The 21452-nt window shown below is 40.3% G+C and overlaps 1 protein-coding gene across 4 annotated transcripts in view; it reads left to right on the forward strand.

Moving 5' to 3' along the window:
* Nucleotides 1-21452, forward strand: part of Il12rb2 (interleukin 12 receptor subunit beta 2) — an 85348-nt gene that overhangs the window by 19707 nt on the left and 44189 nt on the right. For all 4 annotated transcript variants that reach the window (XM_046451129.2, XM_058581582.1, XM_046451127.2 and 1 more), the window contains 5 exons: nucleotides 2735-2849; nucleotides 3849-4027; nucleotides 5264-5406; nucleotides 7430-7583; nucleotides 18256-18335. In XM_046451129.2, the coding sequence (XP_046307085.1) occupies nucleotides 2735-2849; nucleotides 3849-4027; nucleotides 5264-5406; nucleotides 7430-7583; nucleotides 18256-18335 (671 nt within the window). The remainder of the gene's footprint in view (nucleotides 1-2734; nucleotides 2850-3848; nucleotides 4028-5263; nucleotides 5407-7429; nucleotides 7584-18255; nucleotides 18336-21452) is intronic.

The raw sequence follows: 21452 nt of genomic DNA on the forward strand, positions 1-21452 counted from the left end.
TGGAACCTGGAGGCTAGGGATGGGGGAATGCTGGATGAGAAGACTCAGCCTGAAAAGCACAGCAATCAATGGAATATTGGCATACAGCTTTCTTCAAGCCTGAACCCTCCTTCAGGCAGATTTTAAAATATTTTTTCCTAGGAAATCTGACCAGGCCAAGAGAAAATGCCTGAAAACATTGACAACAAGGTTTCTTCCCCTAAATCCAGATGGAGTGAAACCCAGAATCATCAAATGCCCCCACTGAACATAGAGCTGCAGTGTCCCACTCATGTATATGGGCAAAAATACCTGGATCGGAGGAAGACATCTAACAAGAACAGAAACCAAAACAAACTTATGGAACAAACCATAACAAAGAAGAAGAGATAACATGTAGTCAGAAGTGGTAAAAACTATTCTTAATACCCCTAGCAAATTAAGAGAAAATATTGTGAACAAAACAAAGGTATGATGCTATAAGAAGGAAATATACAGAAAACGCTCCCCTAAAATTAAAAAAAAAAAAAAAGATAAGCAGAAAGGAAACCCTTTGAGGTTGTCTCTTCCTAGATAGTAGAACAAAAAGATCAAGAGATAAAATATAAAATAAGAAAACGTAACTTATGAAAATTATAGATTTTACTTTCCGAAAGAGAAAGAGAGGAAGGAATCATCAGAAAAATAGTGCAGGAAAGTTTCCCAAACTGAAAGAGAAGAGTTCCCAGAATGTATGAACCCTTTGAGAATCAATCAAGAAGGGTGTTTGAAAATAGATCCCCAGTAAGTGCATCCTTGTGAAAATCCAGCATAATAGAGCCAAAAAGAAGAATCTATACTTTCCAAAGAGGAAAAATAGACTCTATGCAATATCAGAATGACTCAAGGCCACAGAGAACAGCAGCAAACTGGAACATAGAAGAAAATAAAGCCCTGCCATCAGAGTACTGAGTGATAATTTCCTTTCAACTTAGAATCCTCCATCAGGCCAAAGCAGCAGTCTACCTGAAGGCAGAATGAAGACATTTTAAACCATGCTCAAACTATTTCCTTCCACACACCCTTTTGCAGAAAACTGTCAGAGGATACACTCCACCAACACAAGTAATTAGGTCAAGAAAGAAGAAGGCATAGAAGTCCCAATGCATCTGAATATTTGAAGTGATTCAGATAACTGGCCCGAGAGTTGTATTAATAAGGAAACAAATAGAAAAACAAGATAATGAATTACTAATTCCAAGACAAAAAGTTAATAGTATTCCAAATGGCTCAGACATGAGTAATGTGTATAGATGTATGTGTACATTGTATATATAAACACATACTGTATATTCATGTATATTCATGAATATATATTTATGTAGTATATACACATATCTGTATACATAATATTTACATTTATGTGTCTAGGTATACACGTAAGCATAAACATATATATATATATATATTTATATTTTATATACAAGCATAATTTTTATATACACTGCATGCATATATATATATATAGATAGATAAAATCCATATGCATATATATATATATATATATAAGAAAAAGTCTGTTATTTTAGGAAAAGAGTTTTTTTAGTAAATAAAGCTATATGCCCCTTTAAAACAAAACTGAAGCTCTGAGATGGTAACTTGTCCAAGGTCACACAATGGACATTACTGTGCCATGTCTTTGGGTGCTAGAGACAAAAATGATGTTTATTTCATCAATCACATCTTTTGGAGAGGCAGGCACTATCTAGGGCTTCCATAGTATGCTTCTTTTATCTCACCCAAAAGAGCATCTATCTACATGTGGGTCTCAGTAATTAGGGAAGAGTGGGATGATGGGCTAAAGTTTTTTCTCTTACCTCCATTGAGTCTGAGAAGCTCCAATTTTGAGTCCTATCTTTGACTAGAAAATGACTTCATTTAAAAATACCTTCCTTGCAGTAGAAGGAACCATGCTTGTCTTGTACACCTTTGTATTTTCGCAGCTAACACTGTGCCTGGCCCGTGGAAGGTCCTCAGAGAGAACCTTTTATGTACATAAAGAATTACTTTGTAAATGTACATAAAGTGCTTCAAGCAATGTAGTGCAGAAATTAGATACAGGTAGCATAGCTCATGACTAGTGCAAGTGGGTAGAGGTCTTTGCAACCAGTTTCATGTTAGTGGAGAAAGATAGTCCTAATTTTCATAGGTTTCTAATATTGAATCGGCACCACTCTAGTAATGTTAGCTTATCATCACCAGGGGACGTACAGCTGGCAGTGGATGTTCACCTGTTAGGCAAAATGGTGGAACCTGGGATAAAAGGCTTGGACATGTCCGCCACAACTGGGCTGGAGCCCTGATCCTGCCATTTCATAATTTTTTTTTAAGAGAGAGAGAGAGAGAACACTTTTTAGTATTTATTTTTTAGTTTTCAGCGGACACAACATCTTTATGTGGTGCAGAGGATAGAATCCAGCGCCCCACGCTTGCCAGGCAAGCACACTACCGCTTGAGCCACATCCCCAGCCCCCATTTCCTAATTTTGCTGACTTGAGCCAGATATTCCACCTAAGTCTTAGTTTCTTCTTTTATAAAATGAGGATGGTAATATTCAAATGGGATATATTTGAACTTGACAGAAACTGGCTTTATCTGGATTTGTGAGGCTTGGGGGAGATATTATCATCTTGTTGGCAAATAATAGCAATGTGATTGATATTTCAAATATGATGTCTTAAACTCTTTCTTTTCTTTCTTTTTTTTTTTTTTTAAGTTGCTCCAGAGCGGCCTCAAAACTTAACTTGTACACAGAAGGGAGAACATGGGACTGTGGCCTGTACCTGGGAGAAAGGACAAGAGACTTACATATATACTAAGTTCACTTTACAGTGAGTGAGATTGTGGTTTTTGTTGCTGTTTGTTTGTTTGTTTTTGCCACCTGCATGGGGGTGATGCTCTACCACTGAGCTACATCTCCAGCTCATGACTGCTCTTGCAGTGGTTTTGTAGGTCCTCTCTTAGATGACATTTAGCAACATCATCAGTTTTATGATATCGCCAGGAGAAGCAGCAACAGATACCTCAAGACAATTAAATGCTTAAGAATAAAATTCTATCATTCATCAATTAAAATTGTTGCAAACATCTTGTTGCAACCTAACATCTTGGGTCTGAATTCTAACTCAGAGGTTTTGTTAGGGAACCCAAGGCCAAGTTAGGGGTGTACTTCCTGCTCAAATATGGTTAGACTGACTATAAAATACCTTTCTTCTCCTTTGGAGTCACAGACTCTTAGGGCCATGATGTATAAATAGACACTTCCTTATGGTAGCTTCTCATTATCTTAGAGGAATTTCTTTTTAAAGCAGAATTGGCTGATGTGAGAGAGTCCACAAGAGAAGAGAGCCTGGGGAGATTCCATTTTTTGGAGTAGGTTCCATATTCCTTTCCAAGACCCATTTGGTCTGCACTGTGCCTGAATGAGTTGGAGATGAGGAAAGACAGTGGGGCCAGGAATCTGGTCTGTCCACTGCTGTGCTGGGAGCTGTCACTTTTGTGTAGTCGATGTTGAGGTGGCCACAGATCCTTTGGATGATGGTTGTAACTGCTTGGGGGGAGCCAAGATGATAGCTAGGGTTTGGGGAATTCTGGCAGTGTAGACACATACACTCATCTACATAAATATCCAGAAAGGGAAAAAAAAAGTTCTACCAATGAAGAGAGAAAACAGAAATGTGGGAATAGAACATAAATATTCCTATAGTGTATACCCTAACAATAAGACTGACCTGAAAAGATTGTCTAAAATTTTGTATGTTTGAACCTTTTTATCTTTTGAACAGAACACATAAAGTATCTTGCTAAACACAATTTTATTCTGTTTATAGGTTAAATGGACCAAAAAATGTAACACGGAAGAAGCACTGCAGTAATTGTAATTGTTTGGACCTTGGAATCAGGCTATCCCCCGAGTTATCTGAATCCAGTTTCATGGCCACAGTTACTGCCACCAACAGTCTTGGAAGTTCTTCTTCATTTCCATCTACATTCACATTCCTGGACATAGGTACGTTTTATTTCACTTTTTATAAGTGTGATTCACTGGAACATGGAAATTATTATTATTTTTTAAATCACTCAAATCTTTTGCCGATAGCTGTTTTGACAGAGGTCGATGGGAATTGGCCAGCCGTGCCTTTACCAAGCATAGGTAAAAGATAGAAGTTACTTTATTCAAGTGTAAGGCCACATGCCTATGGTCATGTAGAGATGGCTATGCCAAATGGGATCTTTTTATTGTCTTTACTAGAGAAATGAGTCCCTGACTTCAAACCCCATGAAAGTGCCTATTGCCAGTAATGCCATCAACTGAAAAGAGGGTCCCAGGAGCTCATTCAGGAAGCTCTGGGGAGGCCCTTCTAGGCAGAGGTTTCTTTTTATCTCTATGGCTATTCCCACTGTTCAGATTGGCTACAAGTAGACCGGCTGGACGAGAGCAAACTACAAATAAGATTTATCAAAATATAAATGCATCTTGCTCTGAGAATACTTAGCTTCTACTCCCCTCATCAGTGTGGTTACTGGCATAAGCCAGTCCCAGCATGTATCTGAGCAAATATCATTGGCCCAGTTCAATCAGAGGCAGTTCTCAGGCATCCCAAGTTCTAACGATCCCAGGTGGGACTGGGCTTCTGGCCTGTCTGAAGTCTCCACCTCACTCTTCTCTGTTCCCACGGCACCTCTTTGCATAAATGCTGCTAACCATGAGTCTGATCACAGACATTGACCATGAACTTTCCTCCATACTTCTCCCCATCCCACTTCCCATCACTTTACACAAATCATTCATCTCTTTTCTTTGTTTGTTTGTTTTAAGACAGATTTGCCAAGGCTGACCTTGAACTTGAGATTCTCCTGCTTCACTCTTCCAAGTCACTGGGAGTACAGGCGTGCACCACTGTACCGGGCTTCAAGACCATTCATCTCTAAGCTACCCTCTCTCTCCTTGTCCTTTCCTCTCTCCCTCCATCTCATTGCTATAAATTTTTCTACCAGCATTCTTCCTCCTTAAGCAACCACCACTAGCTACGTCTGTCTTCTTAGTCACGGAATCTTTCAGGTTTGGAACATTGGTTTTCCTTTAATCATTGGATTAAGTGGAGTTGATACATGCACTGCTTGCCAAAAATGAAGTTTAAATTTGGAGAAACCAACTTTATTTTTTTATAGTTTGCGTCAGTACATAAGGCAATTTCTGATCATGGAGCCTGAATCACACTTTTTTTTTTGTTCTGGTTATTAGTGAGGCCTCTTCCTCCATGGGACATCAGAATCAAATGTTCAAATGCTTTGGGGAGCAGATGTACCCTTCGATGGAGAGATGAGGGGTGGGTGCTACTCAGTCGTCTCAGATATCGGCCCAGTAACAGCAAGTCCTGGAATATGGTAATGGTCTTCAAGGGGAAGGGAGAAAACATTACAGTGTTCTTAGTATCCCTGCACAAACCTCTGTCTTATCATATCAGCAAAATATGGAGTTTAAGAATATTTAGGGGGTGAGGTATGATTCAGTGGTAGAATACTTGCCTAGCACATGAGAGGCCCCGGGTTCAATCCCCAGTACCACAAAGGAAAAAACAAAAAAAGAATATTTAGCCTGAGAGTACACACCTGTGATCTATCAGAAAGTCATGTGCATCTCTATTAACAAACATCTGGGTCATGGTTATGAATTTTTTTTAAGCCAAAGGAATTTATAAACCAATGTTAATTTTCTACAATTTATTTTTAGTAAAGAATTTATTTCTCTTTGTTCTCTCATTCCCTAATCTATATTACTTTTTAACATTTTTAAAAAACATATTGGAAAGAGGAATAACTAGGCAATGTCCACAGAGGCTTATGTGAAACTAACTAGTATGAAGAAAAGGCCTACAATTTGATATAATATTAGGCATTACATTTTTTGCAATAAAAAGGATAGAATTATGGTTTCTTCCAGAATTTTTGCAAAAGATAATGACTTATAATACTAACAGTGGATCAGTTTCACATATAGCTGATACCCAAAAGATGTAAAATAATTAAAAAATTTTTTGAAGCCAGTTCTGTGTCTGTGTTAAAACATTTTATCACATACCAATTTTACCCAAATAAAAAATGATATCTAGTGTAGAAACTTCTACAGAGCTTTTTGAAAATGAAAGTTTTGAATTGTTAGTCATTTTCTAGCTAACTTTAGGATCTTCCTGGGAATGTGAATAGATGAGTTCTTAGTTCCCAGAGATTTCATTTTTGTTTTTTAAATGGGAAACTATTATTCAAGATTCAGGTCATGTATGTTCAGTAATGCAGTTATAAAAAGGGTCATCTGGCCTGGCTTCTTTTTTTTATGTTAAAATTCTTTATGTAATTTAGTATTAACCATCACTTTAAAAAATTTTGCCAGGTACAGTGTCACACACCTGTAATCCCAGATACTCGGGGGACTGAGGCAGGAGGATTGTAAATTCAAAGCCAGACTCAGCAATTTAGTGAGGCTATAAGCTACTTAGCGAGACCCTGTCTCAAAATAAAACACAAAAAGGGCTGGGGATGTGGTTCAGAGGTTAAGCACCTTGGGCTCAATCCCTGTGTTTTAGTCAGCTTTTTCACCACTGCAAGTAAAAGACCTGATCAGCACATTTGTAGAGGAGGAAAAGCTTATTTGGGGGCTCTCAGTTTCACAGGTCTCAAACCACAGACAGCAGAATCCATTCCTCAGAGCTCCAGGTGAGGCAGAACAACATGGCTGAAGAGTGTGGCAGAGAGAAGCAGCTCACATGATGATCAGAAAGCAAGGAGAGTGACTATTCTCCAGATAGAAAATTTATACCCCAAGGCCACACCCACAGGGACCACCTCCAACCACACCTTACCTGCATTCAATTACCACTCAGTTAATTTGATTAAGGCTCTTATAATCATTTCTCCTCTAAACCTTCCTTCATTGTCTCATACATGAGCTTTTGGGGGACACCTAATATCTAAACCATAACACCCTGGTACAAAAAAAAAAAAAAAAAAAAACTTATTTGTTGTTTGTCCCACCATTGCAAAATTCTGTTCTTCAGCAAGATTAACTTATTAGTTTCCAAAAATGAGTAAGAATATGTGGTCTCTGTCACTAGACACTGGGGAGGGCCAGGGGCAAGGGGAGTTCAATAAGGGCATCAGAGCACAGCTAAGAGATTTCTTCTGATTCTTCTCTAACCCAGTAGGATGACTATTGCTTAAAAAAAAAAAAATCTATGATATATTTCACATGACTCAAAAAGAAGATTGCTGAATTCCCAACACCTAAAAATGATTAATGTTTGAAAGGATGTACATGCTTATTACCCTGATTAGATTATTACACATTGTAGACAAGTATTAACATAATATACAAATATTATTTCTCAATTTGCAAAATCTTGTCCAATTCAAGGTTAATGTCACAAATGCCAGAGGAAGACATGACTTGCTGGATCTGAAACCACTTACAGAATATGAATTTCAGATTTCCTCCAAGCTACATCTTTTTAAAGGGAGCTGGAGTGATTGGAGCCAATCACAGACAGTGCACACACCTGAGGGAGAAGGTATGTGTTCGAGGGAAAAGGAGGGAGAGGAGGAAAACATGGGAAGAGGAGGCGTGATAATTCCCTTGGAGTAGAATCTCTGAGGCACTTGTACTGAATCAGAAAATATGATTGCATTAACTAACAGGTCAATTTGGGGGCTGTGCTGGGGCTCAGTGGTGCACACTTACCTGATATGTGTGAGGCACTGGGTTCGATTCTCAGCATATATAAATAAATAAAAATAAAGATCTATCAACAACTAAAAAATATTTAAAAAAAAAAAAAAAAGTCAATTTTGACATTAGCTTAAGTGTCCAGAGAGAGCGATGTTTATACTGCTAAGAAATTTTTAACATTAAGCAAGTCCTTTTGCCACTGGTCCCATAGGCTACAAGTTTGTGACTCGGTAATGTTGGATTAGACTTATATCTATTTCTCCTCCTATTTTAGTAACTCTTGTTTTATTCCACAAAGCTGTACCCAGTAATTAACCTCATTCCTTTATAGTTAACCTTGATACATTTTATCTTTTTGATCCTCTGAAAATTAAAATGACCCCTATGAGCCATACTAAAAGCTTGAAAGAAGGTAGGCTCAGAAGACATAATATTCTAAAATAAAATGTAATATCTAGCAATTCTTCCTCCTCCAAATATACAGTGCAGCACTTTTTCAAGCCTTTGATCTTTAGTGCTCAAATAAGCACCACCACACCACCCACAGCTGGGAAAAACACAGCAAATGTATTTTTCGGTCTATTAGACTTTTCTTTTTGGTGATTATTGGAGAAGCAATTTTTTTGAAGTGTAAGCAAACATCTTTTTGAAGAAAAAAATGTCTACATAAACTTTATGTCAATATTACAGGTTTGGGGGCTGGGGTTGTGGCTCAGTGGTAGAGTGCTTGCCTAGCACATGTGAAGCATTGGGTTTGATCCTCAGCACCACATAAAAATAAATAGATAAAATAAAGGTATTGTGTCCACCTACAACTTAAAAAAAATTAATAATATTACAAATCTTTGAAGATACAAGAAATTATCATCTAAATATTAGTTTTTGAAAGTACTCAATTACCTGGCACAGTGGCACATGCCTGTAATCCCAGTGACTTGGGAAGCTGAAGCAGGAAGATTCAAAGCCAAGCCTCAGCAACTTAATGCCACCCTGTCTCAGAATGAAAAATGGGTTGGGGATGTACATCAGTGGTAAAACACCCCTGGGCTCAATTTCCAGTGACCAAAAAAAGAAAAAGAAAAAGCATCATTCAATTAATGATACAGTATAGAATTTTTCCTAATTTATGTAAATTTGGCTCAGAGGAAAATTATTGGTATATAGTCCATTGCTTATTATCTGGAGCTTTCATGATTTGAGGGGTGGGGTGTGATATCCGGGATTGAACTCAGGGGCACTCGACCACCAAGCCACATCCCCAGCCTTTGCATTTTATTTAGAGACAGGGTCTCACTGAGTTGCTTAGCGCCTCTCTTTTGCTGAGGCTGGCTTTGAACTCGCCATCCTCCTGTCTCAGCTTCCTGAACTGCTGGGATGACGGGCGTGAGCCACTGTGCTCGGCTCTTTCATGATATTAATGTGAGAAAACCTAAATGCTTGTTTGTGAGACTCGTGGATATGTGTACAGGTAAAATAGACTTGCGATCATGTTGCACTAGTTTTCTTCAAGCCCCTGGTGGCTTTTGGTAACTGATGACACTTAGTGATGGTGCTCCAATGGCATTCAAGGTCTGACAGGGGATCTATTAACAGAATATTATACCTACTATATAATTTGTGGAATAATCTTAGTCTTCTTTTCTTCTTATACTAAGTACATTTCTCTGTTTACAGATATTTTTAAATGAATTCATCCAACAAATGATAATTAATTACCTCTCATTTTCTGAAAAAATATCTTGTGATGTTGGTCTTGATCGGAGAGGTATGAAAAGATTTTTCTATTCGTATTTTTTGAAAGCATTTATCTCTTCAATTAAAACTTCAAGGCAGGGTGGTATAACTCTTATATCCTAAATCATAAACCATTACCATGTCCAAGAGCAGCACCTGGTCCCAGTGGTGAGGCTGCCGGTGGCAGTAAGCTGAACCCAGGTGGCCCCTTATCAAAGTCACTGCAGGCGTTCATAGAGAAACCGAGCTCTGAGACACAGGCTCACCAAGCTCCTCGGCTTCCTTTCCACATCTGAATCTCCCTTTTCTGTGTTCAATCTTTCTGGGGATTGTCGTAGGGTCTCTGTTCTTGCCCCAAGCTGCGTGGTTTTCTGCCCTTACCACAGTTTCTGTATCGGTTTCTTTATGAAACACCAACTGATGTAAACCTAAAAGGTGTGAATTTTTTTTAACACTTCTTCCTTTTAACCCTTTAGATGTGTACTCATATATAACTTGGCATTAAAAAAAATTACTAGTAAGCTTTTTTTAGGTACTCTCAAAAACTGTGAATGATTGCAACCTTGAATTCCCCAAATGGAGAGGAACCTACTGTCTCTTGGTGACCAGGGCAGCTCCTTACTTCATTTCAGCAGGGTGAGGGAGTTCTTCACTCCATATGGACCTTTCTTTTGTTATTAAGTTCAACTCCTCTAATGGCCTTCCAGGAGAAATGACCACTAAGTAAAGGGTAGAAATAAAGAAACCACTTTCCTGTGTTTAAGAGAACAATTCCCAAATCAATACCCATCAAAGACAGACCTGATACTGGGAAGTGAGCAACTGTATTTCCCTTCCAAGGGAGTACATTCTGGAATCTGGGCTTTGAGGTGTTCAGACAAACATGAGAATAGGCTAGGTGCTGGGGAAGGTGATCCCTCACCATTCAGAACACCCAGTAGAAGTCTCCACAATGATGAATAAGATGTTCTTTAGAACATCTTGCCAGTATGTTTCTATCTGTTCATTCTCCATTTTTTAAAAGTCTTATTTACATGTTTGGCATTAATCAACTCTGTTATAGACAATTAACAAAGCAGATCTAGATAGTAAATATTTTCAGTTTCATGGGCCATATAGTCTCTGTCACAACCACTAAACTTTGCTGCTGTAGTATGCAAGCGATTATTGACACTGTCAATAAAGAGACACAGCTGGGTTCCAATAAAACTTTATTTGTGGACACTGACATTTGAAATATTACATAATTTTGTCACTAAAAATGATCCCTCTTGGGTTGGTGGTGTGGCTTAGTGGTAGAGCTCTTGCCTGGCATGTGTGAGGCACTGAGTTCGATCCTCAGCACTACAGAGAAAAATAAATAAAGTTATCTGCAACTAATATATATAAGAAAGATTCCTCTTTTAATATTTTTCAACCCTTTAAAAATGTAAAAAACATTATTAGTTTGCTATTATACAAAAATGGACATCAGACTGGCTTTAGCCCATGGGCCTTAAGCATGTCAACCCCTAAACTAACTATAACCAAACTGGTTGGCATCCTACTTGTCTCTTTGCCTAATGCTTGAAGGGCACAAGAATGAATGGTTCTTGACCTTTCAAAATTTTGAAAATTTTTTTGCTGGAGCCAAACATCCTTTACTCCCTTTTCTTCAGTCCTTTGAGTCTCCTCTCAGATTAGCACCTATCCTGGAAGAGTGAACACTTTTGCTCAGCTTTTTGACCAGATGGTGACCACCCCAATAGAAAGCAATGTTTGTTCATGAATCCCTCTAAACAGAAACCACTGGAGAGAATATATGCTTTTCTGCATGGTCAATAGAATATTTATGTCTCAGGAACTATGCCAGGTACTAGGACATAATGGCAACCAGTCAGAATTTCAGGCTGAAGCAATTACAGTTTATCTTGGAAGGCCAGGGAAAGATTCCCAGGGGAGGTAACACCAAGATAAAATGCAAAATCCAAAGGGAATCTGGTGGTTTTCCTCACTACTGTGAACTAAATATTTATATCCCCACAAAAATTCCTATGTGGAAGACCTAACCCCTGTTGTAATGGTATTAGAAGGTGGGATCCTTGGGAAGTAGTTAGATCTTGAGGGTGGCGCCCTCATAAATGGCACAGTGCCCTTATAAGAAAAGGAAACAACAGCCCACACTCTCTCTGTTTGCCATATGAGGATACAGCAGGAAGAGGGCTCTCACCAGACACCAGAGCTCATAGAACTGTGATCTTGGACTTCCTCCCTCCAGAACGGTGAGAAATAGATATTTGTTGTTTAAGCCAGTCAGTTTGTAGCATTTTTGTCATAGTAGCCAAAACTGGTTTAGGCACTCCATCTAGAACATAAATCCGACAGGCTCATTGCAGTAGAGAAAGGGAACTACTTCCTCCATGAAATACTTGATTCTCTTAAGTCTCATGTTCCAACCACCTATTTCTTCATCTCTTCACTTAAATGTCAGTGATATCCCAAACCACAAGTAGCCTCAATAAAGACTTACGTTTTTCCTCCAAATGAGATGTTTCTGAAGTGCTTCTGCTTCAGTCTTTCCCACCTCAGTAAACCATCACCTTCCTCATCATGAAAGTCTCTTTTGCACATGGCACCTCTATCCCAGGTTGTGTGTTTGCCCTCCTCACATATAGCTCCCACAAATATGCCCTTCACTTGTTTATGAGCTTTATAAATGTATATACTATACGTAATCTGCAATTCACTTTTCTCCTTCAGTGCTCTAACAAAGCCCTCATTGATTGTAGTATGGAAGAAATAATGTGGGTGAACTAGGACACTTGATTTCCTCACCATCTTCTCATGTACAATAGTGTCTCCAAATAAAGTCTTTGCATGATAAATTAAAAAAAAAAAAAAGAAAGAAAGAAAAGAAACACTCCCTGAACTTGTGATCTGGATGTTAAAAGTTTGTGTTTCTTGAAGAAGTGGGAAAAAGATGGAGGAAATATTCAAATATATCCAATGCTGCTGCTAAGACCCATGAAATAACAGAAGACATGACTGTGAGATTTGGCAACATGGCCAGCCAGGAGCTGTGCCCGTAGCATGGCAGAGGAATCTCAGCTATTATGGGGTGAGAGCAAATGTGGAGTAAGGAAATGAAGGAATCAACAATTCGCAGTTCTTTTCAGAAAGTTCTATGAAAGAGAAGATATGTGAGGTGGCATTGGGTATCAAGTAATTCTGGGTTTTGGGCTGGGGTTGTTGCTCAGTGGTAGAGTGCTCACCTTGCATGTGTGAGGCACTGGGTTTGATTCTCAGCACCACATAAAAATAAAATAAAGGTGTTGTGTCCATCTACAACTAAAATAAATTTAAAAAAGAAATTCTGGTTTTGTTTTTAGGCTCAGAGATAATGCAGTGTACTTACAAGGGAAAAATAAGGGCCCAGCAGACAGGGAGAATGAATGATACAGGGAAGTGGGGAATAGATGTAGGAGAGAGGTTCTTGATTGAAACAAGAGGAGGGGATTCAAAGCTCAGGTTAAGGATTTGGATGGGGATGGGAGTAAGATGCTCCAACCTTGTAACAGAGGGAGTGTTGGGTTGCTGATGGGGAAGTTTGGAAGTGTTTTCTCTTTTCTTTTTCTTTTCTTTTTTTTGTACTGGGAAATGAACCCAGAATGTACTGCTCTATCACTGAGTTACATCCCAGCCCTTTTCATTTATTTATTTGTTTGTTTATTTATTTTTTGAGGCAGAGTCTCACTAAGTTGCCCAGGCTAATCTCGAACTTGCAATTCTTGTGCCTCAGTTTCCCTAATGGCAGTTTGAAAGTTATCATGGTGGAGGAAATGAGGGAATTCCTGTCTGATTGTTTTCCTTCACTCCGTGAAGCCAGAGGCAGTCATGAGTTGAGAGAAATAGATGATTGCAAGTGGGCAGGTGCGGGTACTGACAATACCAGCCCTTGGGAACAGCCCTCATGTGCACAATGAACCACCAAGAATAATGACAGGAAAGAGGTAGAAAGGGAGAGAGTGAACCAGTGCTAAGTCATCAGGCAAGAGAGATGGGGGAATCTTCCAGACTTCACAGGCAGCTCAGCAGGTGACAATGTCTGAAGGTGTGGCTCTACTTCTAAACCCTTGTCTACTCAAGTAACTGGAAGACCTGATTGAATTGAGTATTAGAAACTAGATGTTAGATGAATGTCATCACATCCCAAAAAGTGGACATCAAGGAACCAAGAGGATAAATGGCTTACCTCTGGGTTGCCTGCCCTGAGCATGATTTAGACCAGGATGAGACAAAAACCCTTTGTTCCCTCTCCATTCGAATTGTTCTTGATCTCTCCACTTTCCCTGGCTGGGAAATTCCTGCAGAGCGGCTTCTGTCCTCCCTGTGATTCAGGTTCCTGTGTCCAGGCTCCCTGCACTGGCCTCAGCTTCAGATATGGATGCTAATCTCAAAAGCAGCATGCGGCTTGGCTCTGATTTGTTTACCACCTAAACCGATTCTTAGAATCCTAGAATCTCAGCATTGCAGAATGAACTCTCAAGGTCATTACCCATTTGGGCTAGTCTCCTGATTAATATAGGAGCCCCTCTCTTTTCACTTAGATAGCTTTCTCTTCGTTCAGTCCTCCTGCTTTCCCCTTTACACAGAAGGTAGTTTCATCTCAGAAAGGCTGACTTCCATTTCTCATATTGTATTTTTAGTCATTTTTACCCATTTGCGTTGAATTCACTTGATGGCCTTGGCCTTTGACTTTCTTTTTCTCGCTTGTCTGTAATAGTTTTCTCTGTCTTTTGTTAGACAACACTGAGGTTAGAACTTTAAGTGATTTTGTGACAGTTGAATGTCAAAGGATTCTTCTCCCTATTAGCCCTTATGTTGCTTTAAGCAGCAGAGATTTGACACCCCTGATCATGAAATTTTACACTTTGAAACTCAGAGAGATTCAACTAATGATTTCTCTCCTGTGGAGGCATAACACCACAGGTGGGCGCCTTTCAAATTTCAGTTTCACTGCAATTTATTCTGGGAAGAGAGTGTCATTCTAGAATTTGATTCTTTGCTCTGTAATAATCTATTACATTGGGGATCTTTAACAAGGCAATGAACATTTCTTTTAAATTTGTTACCAGTATGTAATGAAATGAAGGCATTTACTGCTATGAGCAAGTCAACTGATTTGATGCTGAGCACACTTAATCCTAATTACATAGTCGAAGTCTAGACTGTCGAGTTTGCAGAATGTTCATATCTTTGCACAGTATAGTGGACTGTCATGGGACAGTGGGACCTTTGGAGAAGCCAGAGCTAGGGGCTCAACTCTCCTCTTTGCCATTTACCAGCTAAATGTTTTGTTTTGTTGTTTTGTTTTTTCTTTTTGAGACGCTTAATCACTGAGCCAAATCCCTAGTCAGTTTTATGTTTTATTTTGAAACATTGAAACAGGGCCTCGCTAAGTTGCTGAGGCTGGCTTTGAACTTGCAATCCTCCTGTCTCAGCCTCCCAGGCTGCTGGGATTACAGGTGTGTACCACCATGCCCAGCTTCTAAGCCTTTTGTAAACCATCTGTCCTCAGCCTCCTTGTCCTCAGCTGAACAGCAGTGTGCTCCGTTCCCACCCCCTGCGCTGTGTGAGGATCAGATGAGATATGGGCATGAACTGCCCGAGCATTACCTGGCTCTAAGGAGGTGGTAGTGTGTTCAAGGTCAGGTTCTCTTTCTTCAGTGGCCTATAATGTTTTCCTTTTGTCATCTAGACTAGAAGATAGAGGGCCCAGGTTTGATTTCTGGGACGCTCTTCATAATCCTGAGGAATTGAGAGTGTTTTCAGAATGGTTAGTGGAAGCTTTTCTTACCTCTCAGTCCTCACCACAGGGGTAAATATCATCACTGATGGGAAGATGGAGGGACCAAAAGTCTTTAGCAAAGAGCAGAGGTGGGTATTTAGAAAACACAAAAAGTGAAGAGGATGAGAGAATCAGAAAAAGGAAGTGACAAAAGAATATCCAGAAACAGGCCCTCCTGAAAGGGGTGGGAGGATTCTAGAGAAATTGTAAACTTTCTCAGAGCCAGGCCACTGCGTGATACAGAGCCAAGGCTGTGAACTACTGTGGGATCAGCAGTCTTGTGTTCAAAGCCTCCCTTCTCTGATTATTGGTTCTGGGGTCTGGAACAAATTTCTTAAGATTTAAGCGCTTCAGTTTTCAAATAAAGAAAATGGCAAAAGCTGAATCTGCTGAGAGCTTACCATGTTCCAGCTCTCTCCATTTAGATTCTCAAGACAGCCTCATGTGAGGGACAGAATTATCTTCCTCACTCGACATGGGGAAACTGGCTGAAGGACACAGTTAGTGCTTATTTAAGAGCTGTAGATGGCCTGGCTCTGGAGCTCACACGTGAACCACGACACCAACCTGCATCATGGGGTGTAGGGATGTTACTGAAAGCTCAGTCCTTGTACCCTATGCCAACCCAATAATGAGGATATGGTTTTGAGAAAAAGGAAAAAGAAGGCTTATTGCTTTGTTAGCAAAGGAGGAATACAGGAGACTCCTGTCCCAAAGGCTATGATTCTGCCATCAGCAGGAACAGGGACTTTTAAAGAGGTGACTCAAAGGCTACATTCCACCTCTTCTCTGTTGGAGTTGTAATTCACTTGCTAATTTGGGAGATAGTCATTTCTGAGATCTTCTAGTGCCATGGTGGGTGTTGTACTCAAGGACAGATAACTCTGCCTAGGATGAGGAAGAAAGGTAATCTTGTTTCCCCTGAGATTAGGGAGGAGTAGGGAGAGAGGAAGAGAAAGAAACATGTCTATTTTAAAAATAAGTTGCAGGGGCTATGTTCAAAGCATAAAGTGGACCATTGTTAGAGGAAGGATGTGAGATGGAGATGTAAATAGGCTCCCTTTCCCTTTTGCTCTTCTTCTCTCCTTGGCTGCTTATCTTCTGTTATCTAGAGTAAAACTTAATTTTCTAGAAATTTCCACCTGGTTAAATGGAACTTTCTATTATAGAAGGAATCCCAAAGTAGCCTCACATCAAATACACCTTAAGTTTCACTGTTAAAGAAGTTGGCACAGTGGCACACGCCTGTAATTCCAGTGGCTCGGGAGGCTGAAGCAGAAGGATCACAAGTTTGAAACTCTTGATCAGCAATTTAGCTAAGCAACTCAGTGAGACATTGTCTCTAAATAAAATATAAAAAGGAGGAGGGATGTGGCTCAGTGGTTAAGCATCCCCAGTACAAAAAAAATAAATAAATAAAAGGAAGTTGGGTTGGTTCAACCAAAGCCTATTTTCAGGCATTGTTTCTATTGATTCCACTCCTAGCTGTAAATCAAATTAAAGCAAATCTAATAACATGATAGTAGAGGAAATAAAACTACTTCACCTACCAATCCCCCACACAAATTGATTGCTCACTTTTTTCCAGTATGCTTGACTTTCTCAAATGAAATTAGACCATATTTGACCATTGTCCAATGGATAGATGGTTATTTCTTCTACCAGTTCCATAATATTGCCTAATTTGTTCATGTTTATTTATCATTTAACAATTACTGGGCGACTGTTACATCCTAAACACTGCACTGGGTACTGGGAATTTTAAGATAAATGAGATAGTCCTTCCTTTCAAGTAGATCATTGTCTAATGATCAAAAACCAAATAATTAAACTACAGCATTGTTATGCTTGAATTTGGGACTCCCAAAAGACCACCAGAGACCAAGATCGATGTAAGCAGCAAAGAGGTGTTTCTTTCGAGCTAGCTCGATCCTCGGCGCGCACATAGCAACTGGTGACACTGAGAGGCCCCAGCCCAGGGTTTGCAGCAGTTTTATACACTCTTTGGGGAAGGCAGGGACTTCACATACATCATAGCATCTCTTAGCAAATCATCACACACCGAGGGAAAATCATAAAACAACTCTAAAACATGATTAGCACATTCACTGGTGGGAACAAGTTGGGTAAGGGTGATTGGTTACTACAAGAGGGGGATTCATTTGAACTGATTGGTGTAAGCCATGAGGGGAGTATGTGCTGAACTACATGGTTTCCCAAAATGTTATCAACCATCATAAACTACTGGGAGGGTCATCTGGCATCCCAGGTATTTTCCTGGTCTCATGCTGATTGGTGGCTGCTAGGGGGTTGCTATGGGTCCCCACCTAGTCTGACTGAGTCAGGGACACCTGGCTCAGCAGATCTCTCCTGTTATTTGTAGATAAACAACTAGCAGGGTGAGTATGTGCCTAGGACAAGGGTCCTCTTTCCAAGTATGTCCTCTTTCCAAGGACAAGGGTCATGCCCCCTTCCTTAGACAGCTTTGCTCTGAAGTAGAGGCTGGTTTTTCAGCATAAGTCAGGATCGGAGATAAGTATAAGGCTTGTCATTTGCATTTGTGTTTTTACAATATCTAAAAATGCTTTTTCCTTATGTCTTTATTTTTCTATTGAGACCTCTTTCTATATTCCAATAAAAAAAATCACTACACATACTTTCTTTGAGTTTTTTAAATTAAATTCTTATATACCAGTGAAACATGTATTAATACATATTATGGGAAACTTAGAAATGAATTTCCTCCTCATCTTTTTTAAAAAAAAATTGTTTTTAAAGTAACCTCCTTTTTTCTGACTTTTTGACCAAAGATATACTTGTTTGTTGTTCAATGAAAGAAAAAGAAGATACTGTTTTACAAAGAAATTGAAATTATTCTATAATCCTTGATTTTAAAGGTTTTTTTATTGTGCAAATATTTATGAAAATTCATTTTTCCCCCCTTTCAAATCAGAACCTACTGGGACCTTAGATGTCTGGTACCTGAAACAGGCCCTGGACTACGATAGACAACAAATTTCTCTTTTCTGGAAGGTAAGTTTTCAGTTTCAAATTTAAACTCAAGGAGATTATATATTTGAGTGATTATATGTTTTCAAGGCAGAAAAATACCTTTTTTTTTTTTTTTTTTTTCTGTTGTGGCTTTGATATGAGGCTTCAAAGCCTGTGTAGGAGCTCGCTTTCTCAGACTTGGCTCTGATCCCTGCTGCAGTGCTCTTTCCTGCCAGATGAGGAGGGGGGCTCCAGCCCAGGCCCTCCCTCCAGCCACCTGAGCCTTTCCTCATCCCACTTCCATTCCTTCCATTCCTGGCATTTCCACCCTCTCACCCCAACTACGCTGTCTCTTTTAACTCTTGTTACCAAAGCTGGTTCCTTGTCCCCGATGCCAATCCAATAATGAGGACATGGTTTGGAGAAAAAGGGAAAAGAAGGCTATGATTCTATCCAGCAGGAACAGGGGGCTTCTAAAGAGGTGACTCAAAGGCTACATTTCCTATGTTCTCTGTTGGAGTTGCAATTCACTTGTTAATTGGGAGACAGTCATTTCTGAGATCTGATACCATCCAACAACCAAGTCTGGATTACTTCGTTCCTATGGTGGGTGTTGTACTCATGGACAGATAACTCTGCTTAGGATGAGGAAGAAAGGTAATCCTGTTTCCCCTGAGATTAGGGAGGAGTAGGGAGAGAGGAAGAGGAAGAAACAGGTCCATTTGAAAAGTGAGTCACAGTGGCAGAGCAGCAAGGACTAGGTTCAAAACATAAAGTGGACCATTGTTACCTCTGTCCCCCCCCTTACATAAGGGTGTCCAGCAGTGACCATGGTAACTTTCCTCAAGATTTGGTAAATAGAGAAAGCTGTGGTATAGATATTTAGGAATGTGTTTTCTATAGTCATTGAAAGAGAGAGGGTGTAAAGAAAGCTGCCCTACCTCCAGAATATGTGTAGTAGTAGAAAATAACACGAATAGGAATAGAAAGTAGCACTTCCTCAATGGACGTAAAACAGGGATAGATTGAGCCACCTTCCAGAACACAGTAAGCCCTTATGGTAGAATGAGAGTTTCACCAAGTGCCGGAAGCCACCATTGCAGGTCCATTCAGTCCTCACAAAACCCTGTGAAGTGCTAACATCCACCTAGCGGATAAGAAAACCAAGCCTCAGGAAGAGGAAGTTCTTGCCCAGTGTCACCCACTAACTACAGGGCTGGGACCTCCTTGGTTACTTCATGGTATTTTCTTTGAAAGAAAATGCTATGTGAATTGAGCTACTGCTAGGCATGCTCCAAAGAAAAGGTCTCCTAGTGAGTGTACTCCTCTTTATTCCTCAAACTCACATCCCTCTCGCTACACCTCTTCCAGTCAAGGGCAAACAAACAGTTTTGGAATTATGAACCCCATGAGCAGGAAACCAGAAGAGTCACAATGATGAATATGATGTCCTCCATTGGGTTTGATAGTTGCAGTCTTCTTCAATTTTAAGAAATGAGCTTGCCCTTACCCTCCCTCCCTCTCCCCCACCCTCTCTCCTTCTCCTTCTCAGTCTGGTGTACTAAAAATAGCCTAGTGACTCATGATCAAGCTCTTCCCTTTGAAACTAACTCTGCAGCTCAACATTTATTTTAAAATAAATCTGCTTTTTAATAGGAAGAAAATTCTCAAAGCAGGACATGCAGAGAAGCCACAATTTGCAGTAGAAAATAGCTCAATTTGTTGGCTGTTGGTTTTCATTTTCACAAGGAAGGAACTGGTTAACACCTAAATTTCTCCTCCAAAAAAAAAAAAATGTCCTCAACAGTGATCTGAAAGAGACTTTGTGAATCCTATTTCGTGTCTCTCTCCTCAAGGGTTCCTCTCAGCAGAGAGTAATGATAATGGAATCTATAAAGCCAACAAGACTAGTGTGGGGTCAATCAATGAGGGGACACAAATGGTTAGAAACCATAGAGCAGGGAGGGGCTCCAAGGTAAAACCAGGTGTTACTACAGCATGCCTGTGTGCTTCTTGGGGTGTCAGAGACTACAGACCATGCATCACCATGGTGGTCTGAAAGCTGAACCAGAGGCAAGTCAAAGTAAATGCCTGTTAACCACAAGTCCTGCTCAGCATTGTGCACATGCAAATGCTTCTGAGTTACTCACTTTGGCCTTGTCCTCATCCTCACTAGTTTCTAGAGAGACCTTGGAACTCAAAGTCTTCAATGCCCTTTGAGTCTACCCTTCCTCTTGTTGTAAATATCGCTTCTACTTTTGCCAGGACAGACAGAAGTCGCTGCTGCCTGCCCCCCAACACACACACAGGCACCCATCATAAAATTCTTTCTTTTATGAAACCAGAATGTGGGCCTCAGAAGGGTGACCCGGACTGAATCTGGCCTATGTTATAAACTAAAAGGTCAATACTAGAAGTGTCTGTGATTGACACCAGATGTAGTCATCAAAAAGTTGGATCCAGTCCTAGCTTTTGCAGGGCCATTATAGGATTAAATCCTTTTCTGTCAAATCCTGGGCTTGTCCAGTGGCCCCCAACAGGCCACTCTGTTGTGGAGGGAGGGATGAAAACACTGCCTAGAGAAACTGGGATGAGCAGTCTTGCTTTGGACCACAGACCTCTAGAGCCACAGGGATGCCATCCTCCCCCACACATATGCACTCGTTTTTATAAATGTGGAAGCTGAGGTTTCAAGAGGGTTCTCCAATGAGAGGCCTTGGGGTAACATGGCCCTGTTGCAGGAGACATAAATCACTGTCCCTCTTTGTGAACCCAGCCTGCCCCCCCCCTTTCCTACTGGGGGTTCCTCATGCCACACTCAGATAGGCCTGGGGATTCAAGGAGGTGATGCTGAGGCACAAGGATGTCATCTGATGTCAGCCCAGAAAAAAAATGTTACAGCTAGGTTAGACGCTTTGTGGTGGGCCCAAGTCATCTCTCGCTGAGCAAAGACGTAGTGTGCTGGGGTTTTCCTTCTTTGAGCAACACTGGGAAACCAAACACAGGGGCCACCCCCACAATGTCAGAGAGAAGCACAATGGAAGCCCCAAGTAAAACCCCACAAGCCTGTGACAAAGAGCACGTTCCTCACGTCAGGGGACATGTGAGATGACCTTTCGCTTTTGTAGGATGTTTACATTAGAGGAGAACACTTCACGC

This window comes from Marmota monax, unplaced genomic scaffold (genome assembly GCF_021218885.2).
Source record: "Marmota monax isolate L192 unplaced genomic scaffold, Marmota_monax_Labrador192_F-V1.1 WCK01_AAM20220418_F8-fsc00023, whole genome shotgun sequence".
In the NCBI taxonomy this organism is placed as follows: Eukaryota; Metazoa; Chordata; class Mammalia; order Rodentia; family Sciuridae; genus Marmota; species Marmota monax.